The 22,073-nt window shown below is 41.2% G+C and overlaps 1 protein-coding gene across 1 annotated transcript; it reads left to right on the forward strand.

Annotated features, from left to right (window-relative positions):
* Window positions 1–835: 835 nt before the first annotated feature.
* Window positions 836–21,829, forward strand: nmt2 (N-myristoyltransferase 2). The gene is made up of 12 exons (XM_036558515.1): window positions 836–983; window positions 6,908–7,025; window positions 8,502–8,646; window positions 10,009–10,127; window positions 10,459–10,550; window positions 11,725–11,841; window positions 12,310–12,480; window positions 12,602–12,710; window positions 14,454–14,624; window positions 14,890–15,057; window positions 16,478–16,615; window positions 18,792–21,829. The coding sequence occupies exons 1-12, from the start codon at window positions 874–876 to the stop codon at window positions 18,810–18,812; spliced, it is 1,479 nt and encodes a 492-aa protein (XP_036414408.1). The 5' UTR covers window positions 836–873; the 3' UTR covers window positions 18,813–21,829.
* The last annotated feature ends 244 nt before the right edge of the window (window positions 21,830–22,073 follow it).

Here is a 22,073-nt window from a genome sequence, read left to right on the forward strand (position 1 = left end):
CACTGTGTATTTTCTTCAGGAAATGCACTTTTCTTACGGTTTACAGAGATTTTTATGGCAATAGGGAAAAAAGTCAATGGTAGATCCGTTGATTGTTTTGGATAGAGAGAATCTTGCTACCCAAAACAAACGTAGAATCTTGCATTTATTTAAAAGTGACAGTAGATGATATTCTATGAATTTGGACATAATATAGTTTTTAGTGATTTCAGTGTATTTTACTGTCCAGTGCACTGGTCTTTGGAATTAAGCTCATTAAATTTGCACCGTTACAACTTATCAACATAACAGACTCAAACAAAAAAAGTAAACATTTTCTGTGTTTTAGAAAAGTTCTTTCTGAAACACAAACATTTCTGTTGATGACACAGGGCTTGCATATAAAATGTATGTGATGTGTAAAATTACACATTAATCAATGTAATATGTATCATAGCTTTTGTAATGATGTCCCATTAATGACCTTGATCTCATGAATGACCCTAAAATTTGTCAGTTTTAGATATAGTAATGTAAATTAGCATACGTTTAAGCTCTTTGTTTATTACGATATAAAAATATGACGTGTTGAATATTTTCAGAGGAGTTCATGGGCTGAGGAGTGGATGGTGCTTTGAAACTTCAGCATGTTTACTACATCAACATCAGATTTTATTTTGAAAAAGTGAGCACATTTTGGTTTTTCGTGATGTGCAGATATATATGCAAAAAATAAATATATAAAAACTTAAATTAAATGAAATTAATAATAAATTATAAATGAAATCCGCCGTTGGGGGCGCCGTTTTCTCCGCCTCCAGTGGAGATGTTTCTGCGGTTAGCCTCCCGGCTAAGCTAGCGCAGTCAGAGCCAGAGCCCCTCTGTCCCTCCGTGATGGCGGAAGACAGCGAGTCCGCGGCCAGCCAGCAGAGCCTGGAGCTGGACGACCAGGACACCTGCGGCATCGACGGAGACAACGAGGAGGAAAATGAGCACATGCAAGGGTAACCCTTTCTCGGAAAACGGCACGAAACTCAACTCTTTTTCGGTTGTGGCTGTCAGCCCGGGGTCGCCAGCAGCGCTCACTTAGCACGGAGGCTAGCTGGATTAGCTTAGCCAGCGAGTGCTAACTCAGTCAGAGGGTGGCAACGTTAGCTGTCAACAATGACCGATTCGCGGCTGTGCAGTGCTTCTCCTGCGGTATCCGCGGGGAGCGTTAAGCTCTGGTCAGTGCGGATTTTGTGCGACTGTCCACGTAGGATGGTACCACTTTTTAAAGACGTAGTCACGTTTTTCGGATGCTTTTTCGCAAACCTAACCTGGCTATGCTACAGCAACGAGCCACGTCCGAATAACATCAAGTTAGCTCCGTATTCCGGTGTTCATCCCACCTTAAGCGGTGCAGCAGTTACAGTCGGCGCCTGAACAGAAGGCACTGTAACTGCTGCGGCATTTAAGGTGGAACGGAGAATTCTTTGGAAGCCAACTTCAGCCTCGTCGTTTGAATGAAAGGCTTAGCTGTGGATAAAGCAGTGGTCGTGTTTATCCAGCAAAGACTTAAAGCGGTATTTCCAGAATAATTCTGTTATATTTTTAGGCTACGGTTAACTGAACTACACCATTTATTAGAGGGCTAGGCTAACCTAGCTAGCCAGCTAGCCAACGCACGTAGCAACCGCTTATTGTAACTAGGTGGTCACCAGAAACTATGAATCTGCTAACGTTGCTGCATGACCAGAGAAAGTAAGCTGGCTAGCTATAAAATTCATAAGCGTCCTAATGCCACACTTAATGTTGACGCTAACAAGCTAACGGTGATGGCAGGCCAGTTACCAAAATGCAGGTCCACTGTTGTTAGGCAGACTAGCGCTCTTCAGTTTCCTATGAAGCCTAAACATGCTATTAAACTGCTCCCAGTACTTACCTTACTGTGTCATTGTCTCAGATTCTTGGTTTGCTGGCTTGGCTGGACTCGTCACCGCTGCCCGTTCTAGTCAAGCTGTAACAGACAGGAATAGCTCCTAAACCATTTTCCCAAACCTGGTCCTGAAGGCACACCGCACTTTTTAGTGACTTACATGCTTCCAACACGTCTGATGCAACTAATCAGCTCATCAACAACCCTGTACTGAGCTGAAGTGTGTGTGTAAATCAGGGAAGGCACTAAATTGTGCAGGGCATTGGGCCTCCAGGACCAGGGGCTGTGTTACAGAAGCATCCTAACTCTGAAATCTTATCTTTTTAGTCATCACGACCTCTTGAGTCAGGGCTGAGTTTAGGACAGCGGCTATTACAGAACAACAGATTGTAAGTTCATAATGTTGTGGTATCAGAGAAGCATCCTAACTAGACAAGTACTGTCCTAAGTACTGTCCTAACGTTAGGGCCCAATCCCATTTCACCCCTCGCCCCTACCACTTAGCCCTTCCCCCTCCGTTTGGGGCGAAGTGTTGGGGCTACATGGCCCTCTAAACGTATGTTTTTCGGAGGCACAATCCAATCGGAGTGTTATGAGAAAAAAATAAAACCAGCAAGCGACCAAAGAAACCCAAAAATATCGTAAAAATACGATAACCATAGTTTTGTCATACTTTTATATCGTTTCAATGTATTATGGTCGTTTTCTTCATGACAAGCATTGTAAATCACTAATAGTATGCTAATGTCTCGGTAGCTAGCTAGCTAAATTTACCGTTCCACCTTAAATGGTTCATTTAAGGTGGAACGGGAAGTTGAACGAGAAGCTGGCAAATATCTGACTTCAGCTTCATATCACCAAAGAATTAGTGGTGGGTGATAATAAATAACTGCCCCCCCTCTTTGAAGGCCTATGACTCCCTAAATGTAACTAAAGCCCAGCAGTGAGGAGCTGAACTTTACCCTCCTCTGCTGTCACTGCAGACTGGCAGGGTCGCCTACAGAGCAGCGCTAATAGCCTGTTAATGAAGTAATGCTCTTTATTTGAGAGTTGTTCTATTTCATAGGGGAACATTTCAATCACTACCCCTTGTAACTCAGTCACTCAAAAACAAGCAGTAGGCATAAAAATAAGAAATGGGATTGGGCCTAGGATTCCAGCTGTGTCTTAACTTCTGTTTTAACCTTTTGTTTCTATTCTTTGCCATTCTACTGAAAATACAGTGATACTGGCCCAGTCCCATTTCACCCCTTGCCCCTATAACTCAGCCCTTAGCCCTCCGTTTTGTGCGTTCATGTCTAGCGGTAGGGTGTCCCGATTGTTGTTGTGATTGAGGGGTAGGGCGAAGTGTTGGGGCTACATGGCCCTCCAAAGGGAGGTTTTTCAGAGGCAACACTCCAAACTGAACGTTATGAGGAAAAAAAGAAAAGCTGGCGAGATGGCTACGCAGGAGACCAAATAAACCCACAAATGTCAGAATTTTCTCAGTTAAAAAATTATGGTAACCATTGTTTTATCTTAGTTTAATGTCGTTTCAATGTATTATGGTCCCTTTCTTTATAACAAGCATAAAAAAACGCTAGTACTATGCTAATGTCTCGGTAGCTAGCTAGCTGAATTTCCCGTTCCACCTTAAATAGTCCAGCAGTTCTGACGCCTGAAGCGCCAGAATGTGACTGCTGCTCCATTTAAAGTGGAACGAGAACATTCGAAAGAGAAGCTGGAGGAAAAAAACTGACTTCAGCTTCATATCACCAAAGAACTAATGGTGGGTGATAATGAATCATTTTCAAATCCCCCCTCTTTGAAATCATATGGTGCCCTAAATGTAACTAAAGCCCAGCAGTGAGGAGCTGAACTTTACCCTCCTCTGCTATCACTGCAGACTGGCAGGGTCGCTACAGAGCAGCGCTTGTAGCTGTTAATGAAGTAATGCTCTTTATTTGAGGGGCCCATTTCATAGGGAAGATTTCAACCACTTTGGCCATTGTGACTGAGTTCTGAGGGGCAAGGTGACACACAAAAACAAGGGATAGGGGTAAAAATAAGAAATGCGACTGGGCCGGTGTTTTCAGGCAGCATAACAAGATTTTCCTAAATCTGCTGTTCAGAAAATCCCAGTCACTGAAAACAAACATGTTCTCCACTCTTGCCTCTTATGTGTTAATGTGGGTGAATACTTGTCTAATAAGACAGTGATGGTGGTGAGTAATGGGGAGACTCAGTTGAACACGTGTTTATTAGGATGAGTAACGTTAGTGCTGCTCTGCACCAGCTAAAGCTTTGGAAAATGGAGACTGAACCTGGGAAGTGACACACAGACAAACTTTTTGGTTTTTTCGAACTTCCAGTTGATCGCACTTTAGTTTTTTGTTACATTGGTAGCCGTCTAGTTTACATTCTTTGCTATTTTGATTACGTTTTTATGTTTCAGCTATGTGTCTGTTGCTTGGTTACAGACATAACTGTTGATTATTGACTTCATCAAGTAGTTTACGATTTCCTAATTAAGCAATAGAACACGAGAGGGAGTGTGTTATCGCGAAATAACATCACGGCTGTGATTTGGTCTCCGTAGATCATCACAGCCATGATGTTATTGGTGATAACACACAACCTCAAGTGTTCTATTGCTTTTATACAACAGTTAAATAAATAAGCCGCGAACGCTGCGTTTGATATGTTTTTAATGTTCGCAGTTCCTTCCGCCAAATTATAGTTCCTTAACGAGCAGCTCGTTGCTACATCATAGTAACAAACTCCGTCCACTCGCTGCACAGACAGCAGTTAATTCTTCAGCTCCTTACACTAAATTCCCGAACTCTCATCACCACTGAGCAGTTTTTTTGTTTTTTATTACAGCAGTTTTATGGCTCAGTCTGATTTGGTCAGACTCTGAAGATCAGACTACACGTTTGGCGAATGGTATTGGGTTAATTTCTGGCTGATTCCAGGTTGTTTAGCTGTTCTTCTGTCACAGCTGCCGACTGAAAAGCTGCTCAGTGGTGATGACAGTTTGGGAATTTAGTGTCGTCTCATCTTCAGAGTCTGACCAAATCGGCTGTCGGTCAAATGTGATCTTAAAAGTGTAAATTTTCTGTTTGTGGCAAAGTAAGAAGTAAAAACGTTCAAATGGTTTGAGCGTCTCCTACAGCTGTCAGACTCGTTGCTTAGCAACATCATCTCAGCAGAGTGATACAGTGTGAAAAAACCGTGATGTTATGGCGAAATAGCAGCACAGTTAGAACGCTTCTCAACCAATCAGCTTGCGTGGCCGGAACTAACTGTTGTATAACTTGAGATTAAGTAAGTTTCTGTAAGATATGTTTCCTAAATTAAGATTTGTGGTACAAATTTATGAAAAATCTTATATTGACCTGGTCAGACCTTGACTTGACCAAAAGATAGGAGGTTTCTGTAATACGGCCCAAGGGTTTGGAATCACGGCCCTTTGTCCTGCTCCTGGCAACCCAGAGCACTGCGTGTTTTCAAGTATTCCTTGAACCAACACACCTGATCCTGCTCTTCAGATTATGGAGCCCTTCATGAGCTGGATCAGGTGTGCTGGACTGTGGAATATTTGAGACTGTGCAGTGCTGTGGAGCAGGATTAAAGGGCAGTGCCACAGATCTTTCTGCATAATTCGGTCATTGACCCGTCAACAAAGTCTTTCAGAGTGGTTTGGTGTGAAGTAGTTCGTTGAGAAACGTATTGAATGCTCTAAAAGATTTTTCTACAATGGTGGTGATGGGAACTACAACACAAATATGGCCATTTTATTACTTCTTTTTACCCCTACCCCTTGTTTTCGAGTTATAAGGGGTAGTGGTTGAAATACTGCCCTACGAAATGGGACCCTCAAATAAAAAAAAAATAATAAATAAAAAAAAACTTCATTAACAGGCTATTAGCACTGCTCTGCAGGCGACCCGGCCCGTCTTCAGTGATAGCAGAGAAGGGAGAAGTTCAGCTCCTCACTGCTGGGCTTTAGTTACATTTAGGACATCATATGCCTTCAAAGAGGGGGGGGGGCAATTATTCATTATCACCCACCCTTAATTCTTCAGTGATACGAAGCTGAAGTCAGGTATTCATCAGCTTCTCTTTCAAATTTTCCCGTTCCACCTTAAATGGTGCAGCAGTTACATTCTGGTGCTTCAGGTGTCAGAATTGCTGGACTATTTAAGGTGGAACGGGAAAGTTAGCTAACTAGTTACAGAGACTAGCATGCTATTAGCGATTTTTTTTATGCTTGTTGTGAAAAAAATGACCATAATACACTGAAACGTCATTAAACTAAGATAATACAGTGGTTATTGTAATTTTTTAACTGAGAAAATTCTCACATTTGTGAGTTTGTTTGGTCTCTTGTTCAGCCGTCTTGCCGGTTTTTCTTTTTTTCTCATAACACTCTGTTTGGAGTGAAAAACCTCCATTTGGAGGGCCATGTAGCCCCAACACTTCACCCTACCCCTCTATCTCAACAAAAATTGGGACAACTGGACGTGATTGGGACCCCTGGACGTGAACGTGCAGAACAGAGGGCTAAGGGCTAAGTGGTAGGGGCAAGGGGTGAAATGGGATTGGGCCTTACAGTGCCCTGTATGTACCTCTCTATCGTGAATGTATTCTAGAAACGGTGTTACAGGCCAAAACTTTGTCTATTGTAACATAATGTCGCATGTATTCATAATAATTTCATATAAAGCTTTGCGAGGTAGCCTTTAGGAGCATTATAGACAGTCTGGTTCCTATCACCCTCATTGGGAACAATTCTGTCTCTAAACGTTTCCCTAGAACAAAGCATTTCACATCGACCCACTCGGAATGACTGTGTTTACATCTTAGCTGTTTAATTATGCAGACATTGTACTAAATTGAAGGTTTTCACAGTAAACAATGAAGGATAAGTCACTCATGCAGTGTTGAAGTCCAGCTGTCCAGAATGAACTGTAATACTTCTGTCCATGTGGTTCCTACCTGATCCAAAAATGTTGTGGTTTTGTAAAGGAGTCCTGGTGGAGACCTTGGTGCAAAGAAGAAAAAGAAGAAACAGAAGAGAAAGAAAGAAAAACCCAGCTCAGGAGGAACCAAGTCCGATTCCGCCTCTGATTCTCAGGAGATAAAGGTTTTGTACGGTTCTACACACTTCAATCACAACATGTCTAAAAATAGAGCCAGGAGGGTAATTCAGCAAAATCAGTGCTAATTTGATTTTTTTTGTGTGTGTGTCAAGAAATCATTTTTTTGTCCTCCATAGTGTCATAGTGTCAATTTCTCTTACCGAAATACCACATTATTCCAGATAACACTAAGACGTTCAACACCATTATACTGAATTTGTGATGAGGTGGAATATTGCAGACAAAGGTATAACCTGTTATCAAGGTAATACCTTCTAATGTCAGTTTTTATGGTAAATTATTGTTATTTTTGGTTTTTCCGTAAATATGCTAAAAAAAATGTATATGGCGGGATGGGCATGCCATGCTTTGTGCATCTTGTTAAGGATGCAGAAAACGGCAAATTATCATTGTAGAATAAACAATGATATTCGTTAGCTTTTGAACTTCCTGCTCCCCTGAAGGCTTAAATAAAGTCACTTAGGCTTTAGCAACACATCACTTAATATGACACTGATAATCTTATGGCTAAATACACCGATCAGGCATAACATTATGACCACCTCCTTGTTTCTACGCTCATTGTCCATTTTATCAGCTCCACTTACTATATAGGTGCACTTTGTAGTTCTACAGTTACAGACTGTAGTCCATCTGTTTCTCTGATACTTTGTTAGCCCCCTTTTACCCTGTTCTTCAGTGGTCAGGACCCCCATGGACCCTCACAGAGCAGGTACTATTGGGGTGGTGGGTCATTCTCAGCACTGCAGTAACACTGACGTGGTGGTGTTGTGTTAGTGTGTGTTGTGCTGGTCTGAGTGGATCAGACACAGCAGTGCTGCTGGAGTTTTTAAAGGCCTCAGTGTCACTGCTGGACTGAGGATAGTCCACCAATGCCTGATCGGTGTACGGTGTGACAGGTGAAAAGTAAAATTTAACACAGATGAATTATTGTAAGTTTTATTAATTTTTTATTCAGTTAATCTGTTTTGTGTTAGTGTGGACACAGACATAAATCTAAGTATGGTGAAGATTTGATGTTAATTTAGCTTTCATTTAGTAATATTTGAGGCAGAACATCAGTGGCTGTCCGTATGGGAGGCAAATTCGGCTAAAAAAATAATAAAATATAAGGCAAACCCTTTTTGCCATTTCTTTTTCCAAATATCCTGCCTAAATTGAAAAAGAAATGAAATGCTTACATTTGCAATGTAATTTTTCTTACAGTCATGTGAGTCATTTGTGACAAAAATAAAAATAAGTTAAGAACAGCTATTTATATTATTCTGGTATTTCATGGCCGTATCTAAAAAGGAAAAGCTAATAGAGAAAAGAAAATCCAAGCTTCACTTTGGCTTTGCTTTTTCTTCATGAAATTTATTTTATTTTTTTCACAAATGACTCGTGTTTATATGAAAAGTTAAATTGCAAATGCAATCTGCATACATGCAAACATACTGACATATTTCTCCTCTTCTCAGAATCCAGCCATTCCCATGCAGAAGCTGCAGGACATTCAGAGGGCGATGGAGCTGCTGTCCACCTGTCAAGGACCTGCCAAGAGCATAGATGAGGCCACTAAGCACAAGTACCAGTTCTGGGACACCCAGCCCGTCCCAAAACTTAGTGAGTTACACTTAAGGGGGGGTTTGCATTGCAGGTTTTCTGCACAGTCATTTTTCTTAGCCGTTCACTCTGCATTTTTCAGCACTGCTCCTGGCACAGCCGCTGGTAACGTTTCAATATGTTAGGTGGAAAACTTTGGCACTTTCCCCTTCCAACTGAGGTTCTGCTAGCAAAAAGAAGCTAAACTTAAAAAAGGCTGCTTATTGTTTATATCAAGGTAGTGTTGCTGAATACTGAATATGGACTAAAACTACTGAAAACTGTCACTAAAGACCTGCTTACCTTTGATCTGGCTGGTCAGTGTCAAAAAATGCCTGTGGCTGCTTGACCACTTCGAATTGAATTTTGTTCAGCTCATGGTGCCTGAAGCACTGCCTAAAAGAAAACTATGCAGGACACATAATACATGAGCTGCCCATGGCTGGAAAACAGGACACACAATGAATCTCTCTCATTGAAAACAACTGGACATAAGACTGTGTTCACACAGCAGGTAAAGTGGCCCAAATCTGATCTTTTTCTTCATATGTGACACAGATGTCATGTGTGTGTCTGTGTGAGCTCAAACACGTTCTGGGTGATGAGCCCAGCTGTCGGTCAGTGAAGCTTCATGATGGCTCCTTTGATGCTGGTGAAGATGAAGCTGAGCTCTCAGGGAGCAACTGGCGTTCGTTGGCAGTCGTGATTGTTTACCTCTGGATGAGCCACGTGAAGCAACGTGAAGCACTGATCTTTTGTACTTGCGGGATTAGGAGCTGATCTGTTCAGACTGATGTCGCATACAGATCACATTTAAAAGATAAAGTGAACAGCCAAACTCAAAAATGGGATTTGGTGAGAAAATCAGATTCGGGCCACTTTTACCTGCTGTGTGAGTGTAGCCTATGTAGCCTGTCTGCAAAACGTGCACTACGAACCTCCCTTACCTCTGTATTCCAAACTGCAGTTGTACAGGTGACTGATGGCATCAAGTTCACTGAACTCTTCATTCTTCATTTCTGCTCAGAAATTCTGTGTGCAGATTACTAAACTGTCATTGTGTCGTTCATCGACGGCACACTGAATACGGCTATAACCTTTGCACAGTTTCACAGTAATGCCTAGTTGAAACCTGTGGTAGTGTTCCAGGTGAGTCTGAAGAGGAAATGTTTTCAGCTTTGTAGCTTTATACTATGTTAGAAAACAAGGTTAAGAGGTGGTTTAATTAAAGATTAAATTTTGCCAAACTTTTGCTTTTAATACTAGAATTACTCCTGAAATTTAACTACTTTATTTAGACTACTAAATTTAAAACTGCTCAAACCCAGTGGGATGCAAGTGTCCTATATCAGTCCACTAAGCAGTTCTTTTGTTTTTTTACAGATGAGGTTGTGACTACTCATGGGCCGATTGAGCCGGATAAGGAGAACGTCAGACAGGAGCCATATTCCCTCCCACAAGGCTTTATGTGGGACACGCTGGATCTCAGCAATGCTGAAGTGGTAAGCATACATGTGTGTGTGAATGAGAGCAGCTCATGTATCATCTGCTTGTTAGAGGGTGGTGATGTCGTATGTAAATGTGTATGCAGATGATTCATGGCTTTATAAAGTACATGGGCCATTCTATTGAATTAGTCAATATATAATATACAATATACAATAGTCTGAACCAATTCAGTAGGATGATCCATAAATGTTCATACATCTATTTATAAATAAAGTGCATGTTTAAGTACACAATAAATAGACTATTTCTGCACTGTAGTTATTTTTATATGGAAATATCTATTTTTTTCTCTTCTCATATGTTCTCTTCCCACCCCTCTTGCAGCTGAAGGAGCTGTACACATTGCTGAATGAGAATTATGTTGAAGATGATGACAACATGTTTAGATTTGACTACTCTCCTGATTTTCTCAAATGGTAAGAGAAATGTGGTTCAGCATAGCACATCTAAAGCTTTGGGTTCACTACACGACTTTTAAAGTCTGAACAGAGTATAAAAGACTGTGTATCTCACACTATCGACTGATTTTTTTGGCCGACTGAAATATCAAGGATCAGACACTAAACGGTTAGGGATCACACACTGCTAAGCTGTTGCTGAACCGAATAGAGCTCACTGAATTGTCTCGAACTCTTGCGTTCTTCCATTACTAGGAGACCCAAATAAAGTTTGAGCTGTTGCTGCTGTTTTCTCTGCTGTTTGTGCTGATGCAGTAAAGAAGCAGCAGGTAAACATGTTTAAGTGAGAATCATGGATTTAAAAATGTGGTCATTCGCTTCGCTCCACATGTGAGTGATTTTCACCATTTTTCTTTATTTACATGCACATTTTTTCTTTCACACGCTGTTTTCATTGGCTGTTGCAGGAATCCGTTCAGATTAAGTCGTTGATCAGTTTACAGTAGATTACACTCAGTCGGGTCAAAAAAATCAAACGTTTGATCAACTCAGACTGATCTGAAACGCGATTGGGAAGCCAAAAATTTGAGTCTGTGCCCCTCACACACAACTCGACTCTCTCCAGCTGTCGACTCCGACTGACCCAAACATCTGCAGACTAGAGCCAACCAGCTCAGACTCAGCCAGACTGAGAAACGAGGCTAAAATCGGGGTAAAAGTTGTGTGGTGTAATCCCAGCCTTTTCAGTCCTTTTCTTTTTGTCTTTAATGTCTTTAATAGCTTTGTTTCTGTTTGAAAGGTAAGAAGGCATTGGATAGATATCAAAGTACTGTATGTAAAATAAGAATAATGGGCTTCTATAGTGAGTTGGGCTTTGGGTTAAACAAATAAGCATTGATCTCCTTTCTCGTTGCAATTCCTGTTTTATCATTTTATCTCGTCTCGTTTTCAGCTGCCTGTCAGCATATAGATCTGCACTATAAATAGCATATTGTGTCCCTCATTGGTCACAACATCAAGCAGAAAGTCAATTTCAAAAGCATGCGATGCTAATATAAAGTGATGGAGTCATTTTCAGCAGATTGGCCAATGTGTACCTGTCGTATACACGCAGGTGGGGTTTGATGTGAGATGACAATGATATTCTTAACAGCTGATCTTCTGTTTCCTGTCTCTCTTCTGTCTCTGTAAGGGCATTGCGTCCACCTGGCTGGCTGCCCCACTGGCACTGTGGTGTGCGGGTCTCATCCAATAAGAAACTAGTGGGCTTCATCAGCGCCATTCCTGCAGACATTCACATCTACGACACGTGAGTTTCACTGCTGAACATTCAAAGTCAGAGTTTCTGCAAATCTTATGGTTTCATTTAGTTGTGCTCCATAGGTTCTCTGTGCTACTTTGCTAAAGCCAGCTGTTTCTTTAGGCCATTTTTTTTTAGCTCGATAGATCACTTTGTTCTCATGTTTGTTACGTAGTATTTTAATAAATGAAGTAGTAACTGGAGATTTTTCATTGATGCCACTGTATTATCAACACATTATAATGTAATGTAATACAATGTAATAACATGGCTGAAAGCATAAAGAGTAACTATTATGATGTCTTTTCTCAAAGGAGATACATATGGTATTTCTCCCAGCTGCTTCAGTGACAAACCAAATCTGGGTTGCTTGAAAGATGCTGGATAATTTTTCGATCTAGAGATTTTTGAAGACTGTATTTTACGATATTGTGTGTCTTCCACTATTAGCACTTTTTTATTCTCTCTTGCTGTCAGGTTAAAGAAGATGGTGGAGATCAACTTCCTATGTGTGCACAAAAAGTTGCGCTCCAAGCGTGTTGCTCCGGTTCTGATCCGAGAAATTACACGAAGGGTTAACCTGGAGGGCATATTCCAGGCCGTGTACACCGCTGGGGTGGTGCTGCCCAAACCTGTATCCACATGCAGGTACAAAGACACACAGCCTTGACATTACACCTCACCCAGAGTACTGACAGATGCTAGGTAACAATTAGCATCAACGTTTTTAACGTTTTAATTTGCACTGTTTCAACGCATGTTTTTGTAGGTATTGGCATCGCTCTCTAAATCCCAGGAAGCTTGTTGAAGTGAAATTTTCCCATCTCAGCAGAAACATGACACTACAAAGAACCATGAAACTCTACAGGTTATCTGATGTAAGTTTAATCTCCATGACCTTTCTGAAGTTTGTTTTAGATGTGTTCAGATTTGTTAAGCAGGAAAGATTCTGAGCATGCGCTTGTTATCCTCATGTGCAGTCGGTCCCTCATAGGTCCGCGGGGGGGGACACCATTTAAGCATATCAGTAATACTTCTAGGTTTAGTCTTGCAAGCTGGGCTTATGACTCTGTAGACCTTCTGGTGGCTTTCATCACACAGTATCTGTGTTCCAAACCCTAGGCTGCATTTCTCGGCCACTACGTCATAACAGGGTGTTCCATAGTGAAGGACCCTTCATATACAGCCTAGAAATGCAGCCTACATTCAGAGTGATTTCAAGGACGCATCAGATGTATCCTTCCAGGCCTTCGGTTACCCACAGTTCTCTTCAAAACAGCACCACGAAAATGATGAAAAATAAAGCCGTTGGAAGTTGTTTGCATACTTGAATTATTTTTTTTGTTACCTGATAAAGTGTAAAATCACTGATTAAGAAAAACATTCATCCATGCATCATATGTCGTCCATATATATGGCAGTTTATTTATACACGTATTTGTATATATGTAGTTTATCGTACTACATAAGATACATATCTCCATTTCCGTGAAGAAATGAAAAAGCAACAAACACAATCGGACTCCATTTTCTCTCACCAGTTCCCTCACAAGTTTCACACCTCTCTGGCGACGTCACCACACAGCCTCATTAGGACTGTTCCATTTGTGTGACCAGTAGGCTACTAAGGAGTCTTCATAGAACAGTCCTACTGAGGACCCGCATACCTCGGCTGCAGCCTCGGCTTTGGAATGCAGCTAGTATGACTGAGAAACTCCTACCTTGACAGGAAGGGGACCGTTTGACTGACATCCAGACTGACAGGCAAACTGGCCATCCACAGATCGTTGTTTTATTGGTGTTTTTTTTGTGATGTCAAAATAGTACTACAATGGAAAAAAACAAGAACAGGCCTGCATTTAGTAGAGTAGTATGTCTGTTGGCACATACACAAGTGATTTCGCTTGATACTAAACCCTTTAAACAAAACTTAAATAACTTTTACAGATGAGTTGCTATGACCATTTACAATCCAGCATCTGCATCTTGCTCCAAAAGGTTTATGTTGTGAACATTTGCAGAGTAGGCAACTGCCTGCTACTGGTGAGTAGCTAGCATTTAGCTTGATAAACTAAGATTTGTTCCCTTTCAGATCTGTCTTGCAGTGCGGGTGTCCTGAGGGTAACTGACAAAGTCCAGTAGTTGTGGCCATCTTAGTATTCAGTGTTAAATAGTTCACTGATTCTCAGCTCAGTCTTTGGGGCCCCTGATGGTTCCATATTTCTGCTGTTCTGCGGTCACCATTAATGAAGGGCTAGAAGATGGCTAACACAAACTGTGCATCAGCAGATGTGCAGCAGCCTCTATCTGCACACCTAAAAGGTAGATGATTCTAGTGCAGTGGCCAAAGCTTGTTTATTCAAAAAGAATGTCAGCCACCAATGAAAGGGCTGTCAGTAGAAAGAATGGCATCTGTGTTTGTGGTGAACTAGTCGCAACACCAAATCCTAATAGATTAGTTTTGCCTGTAACCTAATCCTGTAGAAATCTCAGTTTGACCTGAACTTTGGGACTTTGCAACTTTTTGAGGCTTTTTACCCTGATTATAAAAAGGAATTTGCCCACTCTGTTTTTTATGCTTTTCTCACTGGCTCTTTTGCTCTTTATGTTTCTCTGTCTAGAGCACGCGTACCCCTGGGCTGAGGCCAATGGTGGCTGCTGATGTAAAGCAGGTGACAGCGCTGCTGCAGAAGTACCTCAGTCAGTTTCACTTGCGACCTGTCATGGGAGAGGAGGAGGTCCAGCATTGGTTCTTACCGCAGGAGAATATCATAGACACATACGTAGTGGAGGTACACGGCATCCTTCTATGCCCATATGCACAGATGATTACGGTGGCAGCACTGTGATGTTTAGGAGTTTTGCCACCACAATATGTAATAACAGCAGAACAATACATAATATGCAGTTATGGTGGTGAACTGCCCAACGCAGTCTTTGGCACGCGACCATCCGGTTGTTGCAGTGTTTCAGTGATCATTGGTACAAACCTCTGGCAAAGTGAGTCCAAGAGCTGGTTACTTCTGCTTACATCTCCCTTTTCCTTTTCTTCATCAGGGTGCTGATGGTATGTTGACTGACTTCACCAGTTTCTACACCCTACCATCCACAGTCATGCACCATCCACTGCACAAGAGCCTGAAGGCAGCATACTCCTTTTACAATGTGCACACAGAGACGCCGCTGATGGACCTGATGAACGATGCACTTATACTTGCAAAACTGGTACGATGTCCATGCCATAGAACAGATTTGACCTTCATAAGGGTTGGGTCATGTTTAGAAAGTATGAACGTGGACTAACTTTATACCGCATCCTTTACCCAAAACATAGTGATACAGGATTGATAGTGATATAGTGATAGTGATCAACATAGTGATGTAAAACTGGGCTTGAACCTTGCATGTGCAGCTGTGTCAGAGCGTCCCATTCTATTGTCTTATGCTTCTCTATGTAGATTGTTCTCGTGTTTCACGTGACGTCACACTGAATAGTCGCCACCATTTTGAGGACCGAATCAGGGAGCGACAGCTCTGCACGATTTGCTGTGCTGTGTGAATGATTCACCTGCAAGACGTGACAGAAGCCGAGAGACACACAGACCTCTAATTCAGTGTTTCAGACTCCAGGCTTGGAGCCGCTGCACTGTATAGTTCAGTGTTTCTCTCTGCTGTTCACCTCGTTCAACTCAACAAGGGATTAATTAGCTAATAATATCAGGTATTTTAACCAGGAAACCACAGTTATGCAGTGCAGGGGTTTCAGGACTGGAGCTGAACTCTGAACTAACTGCACTAGCAAACTTACAGAATCACGTCTGTCGAAACACGACGTCGTTTTCTGACCCACGACATTCAGTCTGATATTTAACGCTTATGTTTCTCCATTCAAACCTCATTTAAATCTCCAGAAACAGAGAGTAAAGTTATACCGGCTGTCTGCAGCTCCGTTAGGGGGACGACTGTTCATCTCTCGGCTGTTAACATCAGCTAAAGTTATCTAAAGGCCAGCATTGATCACATCTGTGTTAATTAGCTGATGTCGTTCCTCCTATGATGACGGAGTTTTTCTCCTCTTTATGCAACACCATGGGATCCTTTACCCACCCTGGCGTGAAGAGCCGGTGGGCTTCTGTGCTTTTAACTGCTTTGAGAGACTCCAGAATAGGGAGAGGGGCTGAGTATGAGATAAATATAAATGTCAGGAAAACACAAATTTGGTAGCTTTTCCGCCAGTTTAAGTGGGACGAGGAGTTCAGGGGGAAACTGAATAAGGACTATTTTATCAACTTTGTTGAGATAACGTTTTTCTCTCTTCCAAAGAAAGGAGAGTAATTTTAGCCATCTTTCACCTCCAGTTACGTTCGTGCAGAGCAGTGAAGCCAGAAATTCAGTCCCAAATATGGCGGCCACAACAGAAAAATCACATGACTGAAACCCTAGGATAGCCGTGTCTGCAGTGGGGCCACCTAAATGTAGCGAAATTGACTGATCATAAGGAGACATACAGTGTCTATGAATTGTATTAGTTAAGATTGCATAAACAGTATTTATTCGGTTTGCTCAAGTTCTTTGTTCTAATATAAGTAGTAATTCTTTTTACAACAGTCCAACACCTTTTTTCATGTTTTTGTTTCTATTACAGAAAGGCTTTGATGTTTTTAATGCTCTGGATTTAATGGAGAATAAGACTTTCTTGGAAAAGCTCAAGTTTGGAATTGGAGATGGCAACCTTCAGTATTACCTTTACAACTGGAAATGCCCTCCTATGGACCCAGAGAAAGTAAGTAAGCCCAACTGATCCATTTCCATCCTCTGGTTATTAATTGCTAAGTGTGGCAAACCTTATTGAGACAGCCATGTAAGGTCATCTTTCCTTTGATATTTTGTGCTGTTGCGCATAGATGTTGTAGTAGCAAATTGCAGTCGATTGCATACCAAACTGTTTTAAAAGTAATGCGGCATAATATACCTGGTAAGATGTGTTTATTGTTGCTAGAATTGCAGACGCTATTAGCCGTCATATTAATGAGGAATTCATATTTTTTTCTGCTGCATTGCTTTGTAGGCCCTGCAGTGGTGTATCTCTTAAAACAAAGAAAAAGATTGCATGAGAATCACAGCTTGAAATCACCAGTCCTGTCCCAAAGGGCCAGGTTGTCATTTGAGTGAAACCGAAGCACACCTGATTCCACTTGTTTAATCAGTTGGTCTCAGTCTCCAGACACTTCATTAGTTATTAGTTATTGGTTGGAATGAAAACCTGCAGGCACACTGGCCCTTTGCACATAAGACTGGTGTAGTGCTTATTAAAGCAATCGTTTGGCAAAAAATCTAATTTAAGCCTTTCAAGCCTAGGGTTCACTACACAACGTTAGTCTGAACAGATTATAAAAGACTGGGCATCTCAGACTATCACACTGGTTTTTGCAGATTTTTTTGGGGTGACTGAAATATTGGGGATCACACACTAAACGATTAGGGATCACACACTACTCAACTTTCAGCTGCTGCTGAACCGAACCGAGCTTACTGAACTCTCATGATTCTCTCTTTACTAAGAGACGCAAATAAACAAACGTGGAGCTGCTGCTGCTGTTTTCTCTGCCGTTTGCACCGACACAGTAAAGAAGCAGCAGGTAAACATGTTTAAGTGAAGATCATGGATTTAAAAATGTGATCAGTGTTATTTTTAGAGTTTTAAATGTGTTTATGCCTTAAACTCTTAAGCGCATTAAAAAACTTCTCTCCAGATGTGAGAGACTTTTCGCCATTTTTCTTTGTTTACTTGCTGTATTTTCTTCTTTCGCACTCTCAGTTTTCATTGGTTGTTGTAGGAATCTGTTCAGGTCGAGTCGTTGATTAGTTTATGCTAGTTTACACTTAGAGTCAGGTCGAAAAAAATCGAATGTTTGATAAACTCAGACTGCTCTGAAACACGATCGGAAAGCCAAAAATCCAGGTCTGCACCTCTCACACACAACTCTACTCTCTCTCCAACTGTCCACTCCGACTGACCCAAACATCTGCAGATTAAACCCGGCCAGCACAGACTCGGCCAGACTGAGAATTGGGGCGAGAATTGGGGTAAAAGTTGTGTAGTGTAACCCTGGCTTTACATAATTTTCCACTTATCCCAGATGTAGTCTGTCACCCAAGGCACTTTGGTGTCAAGATTTTGCCTCTTTAGTGCTGAGTGCCAAGATGCTTAAATTGCTAACAAACCCTAGAAGTCAATAGTCACCCAAATCTTGTCTGTTAATACATCCACAAAACTTTTGTCAACTGAAACCTTCAGGTCTTCTTTAAAGTTGCACTGACTTGTGATGTGGGTTAGGACACAATGTGACTTAACAGTACAGAAAACTACAGAACAGAAAACTTTTTTAACAAGACTTGTGGTTTGAGTTAGTGCAGTGTGGTAAGCACTGCTTACAAAACAGAGCCACCAATTACCACATTGTTTGTTCCGAGACCTTCACCTCACTGTGATTAGTCCACTGCACAAAGCGAGCTTGTAGCACATACAGAAACTTCTTTTTAAGTATGTTTACATCACCTTGTTTAATTTGTTCGAAGCATATTGCTGGCTTTACTGTGAATAAAAATGAGCAAACATCACTGTGCAGCTAATAGCAGTGGGTAGCCATTCTAGACGGGTATTGTGCCAAATTTCGACTCCACTTTGTGTATGACACTTGTTGTTTGTGTACATGCAAATAGTAATTGCATGTACACAAAGGGGAGTCAGAATTCAGCACAACACCTGTAAACCAGGGCTGAAGTGTATGGGTACACAGTGAAGTGTTGTTAATTTTTATAGTTTACTGTCTCCTAAACCACATTGAGTTTGAGGGACATTATCAAAGACCTGGATGCCCCCAAGCCGTTCCTTTAAAGACGACACTTTAAATTGAGATACTAAAGTTCTTTTTCCTCTCTCTCTCTCTCTCTCTCAGGTTGGACTCGTGCTACAATAACTGACTGCTGGGTGGCTGAGACACTTGCAGGACGCAGGAGGTAGACGGCATAAATAAAAACAAAAGACAACAATCCATTCAAAGTGAATGAGTTCCATCGTGCAGCTCTCTTAGGTCTCGTTTTGGTTACGAGAGGGTTCTCTCTCGGTTTTTCTTTCTCTATATCCTGAATGTGAAAACCATCAGCTTCAGACTGACTTCTTCATACTGTATCAAGACAGACATACACAAGTTTAGAATTCATTTAAGACATGCATAAACTATCAACATCCTTTTTCTAAAATGCACACACGCGTACGCACGCCTCTCGGACGACCGGTTAGCCCCCGCCCCCAAACCCTATTTCTTTCTGTTTGTTCTACGAAGGTGCATTACGTGATGTGTGTGAGAAAGAGCTAGCATCCTGTATAGTTAACGCCAGATATTTATTATGTGTTGTGTGGTTTACATGGGGCTAAGAAACAAGGGGAGGGTGAAATCCAAAGGCTTTTACTGTGGAGCTGCCTCCATAGGAGTTCCTGCAGTTAGTCTGTAGGTTCAAGGGGTGTTGCTGGGTACATGTGAGAAAGAATGTATTGCATTTTTGAAGCACAACATGTTCTTAAAGGAGCAGAACGCTCCAATGTGCATTTTTCAGACTTTTTTTTGTTTGTTTTATGTGTTTAGGTCTTGAGTGTCTGAAAGCAACTAGAAAGAAGAATGTGAATTCTCGTTTTAAATTTGTTTCGTAATGGCATTTTAGTGTTTGTTATGCCAGACGTAGTTTATTTTTTTCCATTCGCTCCTCAACGTTTAGTCTTTCATTTCAAGCAATTCTGATATTTAGAATTGTGTTTAAGTTAAATTTGTTGTCTTCTTTTATATCTATATATTATGTCAGTATTGTTTTCGATGAAACCATGCATCCATCAGACCGACTGCGTAAAAGGAAGGAGGCATTTGCTGGTACGTCCTGGGAATTTTCGTATAAGCACAAAGAAACGGACAAGTCGAACAATCACGTGCGCGTCGTCTCTTTGACGACGATCTTCACAGCCACAGCTTTCCAGGCGCTTTTGGTTACGTGCGGCCGAGAAGACCTGCTTGTTACTCAATGGAACGATTGATTAAATCACTGTTACATGGGATTTTTCCGAAAAACTGACTATTTATACGGTTAGAAACTGCCTTTGTGTTCCTGCTTCTCTTGTCGTAGTTGGCATCAATGTAACAAGAGTCTACAGGCTTTTCAAACAAGCACACATCCAGGTATCATGCTTACAAAAGAAAATGAAGAAAAAGAGCAAATCTCACACCTTGAAGAATGAATCCAGTGTTTTTCCAATCTAATCTTTGTTTGTTCGGTTACCACAGGCAATAAAAACCCTTACAGTAGAATCCGGCATCTGCTGCCCTTACTGATCCTGCACTAATGCATCTGACCCAGCCAATCAGGAACTTCTGAGGAAGTTAATTAGCTGGAGTAGGTGTGACCAATTGTGGTTGGAACCAGAGAACTTGTAGAGAGTAGAATTTCCGGGTTTCTCAAATGCTAGAGGGCGCTCCTGAGCGAGTCCAAAATGAATGGTTTGTTATGGAGCATTTGAGCAAAATCATAGTTTATAAATGCTTCAACATTTTTTATGTAAAAGAATCCAATCATTTCCTGAACACAGAACAGCATAAAACATTTTAACACTGCTGTTATATTTTTAAGAGCTTTTAAACTCAAGTTATAGGAGTTTAAAACGGCGCCTCATGTACATTCATGACATCTGTGAGTGCGAACAGCCAATGAGCTGCTCCGCTCGCCAATCAGTCATCACTCTCTAGCAGTAAAGCCCACCTTCTGCTGCTCAAAACCCGTTTACTGTAGAAAAAGGAATCATACAGGTGAGTGTTCTTGTTTTTTTTGTGAAATACTTCCCTCTACTTTCTAAAATTTAAAGGAAAATTCTGGGCGAGAGATTAGAAACTATTTTAACTTTTCGTTTTAGCCGTTGAGCTCCATTTACTCTCATTCACTGAGGACTCCCTCGAGGGCGCCCTCCGCTGTTTTGCAGTCATGTTTTTGATACATAACGGGGGAAATAGGAAGTGGCCATGCTCCTCATAAACCGGCTCTGGTTTGAATTAGTCTCTACAGGAAGTTAGATCTCCAGGCCCAGGGATGGTGGCCACAGCTCTAGACACTTTGTAGCTCCCAAGTAATGACAGAAACAGCTCATGTAAGCAAACTTTACTCACCGCTGCCCTCTAGACTTACTACAGCACCAGTCGGAAGGACTTATGTTGTTTTTAAGACCAATAAGGTGACTGAAAATGCGTTGTCTGCTTTCTTTTATTCACAAATATATTTGCCTCGGCTCAGTTGACGCAAACACACCCAGTTCACATTCGGTTTCTTGCTAATAGCTGTGGAAAATCATTGCAGTGAGGCAGTTGATTATTTATGTTGAGTTAGCAGCTTTTCTGTTCAGTTTCCTAAGTACAAGGGAACACGTCAGAATTGTCTGTGGTGATCGACTGTATGATAGAGATGTGAAAAAATAAAGATTAGGTTGAAAAACACTGAAGTATTCCTTTAAGTTTTGGTTAAATTCCTGAAGTCCAGGGCACTTTGCGAATGTCAGTTTGTGTATGCGGTCCTGAAGCTTGCTGTATGAAATGAGCATGATTTTTTTTTATTATTATTATTATTATTATTATTATTTATTATTTTCCCCCCTCTCCCCCGATGTGTTGGTTTAAGAATTCCTGAGTCGCAACAGTGAGAACACCCAAAGTACTTGCCTTATTTGAGAGGTCGTTTTTTAAATATCAGATGTAGTTTTGAAATGACGCTCAGCTTTCTCTTTCTGAAAACAATATTTTTATTGAACTCCATTGCAGGTTGTTTAATGACCTTAAAGGAAACTGTAACCAGCACCATGTCAAACACGGTGGCCACCCAGATATGTAATTGTTAAAAACTACATTAAGGTATACCAGCATGGATTATTTGATTGAATAAAAATCATCTGAATCTGAACCAACTATAACCGATTCAGCCGTCATTCTTGCAAACAACAAACGGAGGGAAATGCACACTTGTGCTTAAAGTTGGAAAACTCTGAGATTGTAAAGAAACTCAAAAGAAAATTTGTTAACAAAATAAGGAAAATGATCATTTAACAAGCTGCGTAAATGTCGGTTTGTGTGCTGTGCTAACTGAGCTAGGATTAAAGGGCAATTCCACATATCTTTCCTCATTTCTGTACGATTTAACTGGGTAAATGTAAA

The sequence above is a fragment of the Colossoma macropomum genome, unplaced genomic scaffold, assembly GCF_904425465.1.
Source record: "Colossoma macropomum unplaced genomic scaffold, Colossoma_macropomum, whole genome shotgun sequence".
NCBI classification, from domain to species: domain Eukaryota; kingdom Metazoa; phylum Chordata; class Actinopteri; order Characiformes; family Serrasalmidae; genus Colossoma; species Colossoma macropomum.

Bases quoted from the DNA above. Each gene is read 5' to 3' on its own strand.
- nmt2 (XM_036558515.1), top strand. From the start codon at position 874: ATGGCGGAAGACAGCGAGTCCGCGGCCAGCCAGCAGAGCCTGGAGCTG. The intron at 984-6,907 runs GTAACCCTTTCT...GGTTTTGTAAAG, and splicing joins GAAAATGAGCACATGCAAGG to GAGTCCTGGTGGAGACCTTG. The intron at 14,625-14,889 runs GTACACGGCATC...TTTCTTCATCAG, and splicing joins TAGACACATACGTAGTGGAG to GGTGCTGATGGTATGTTGAC.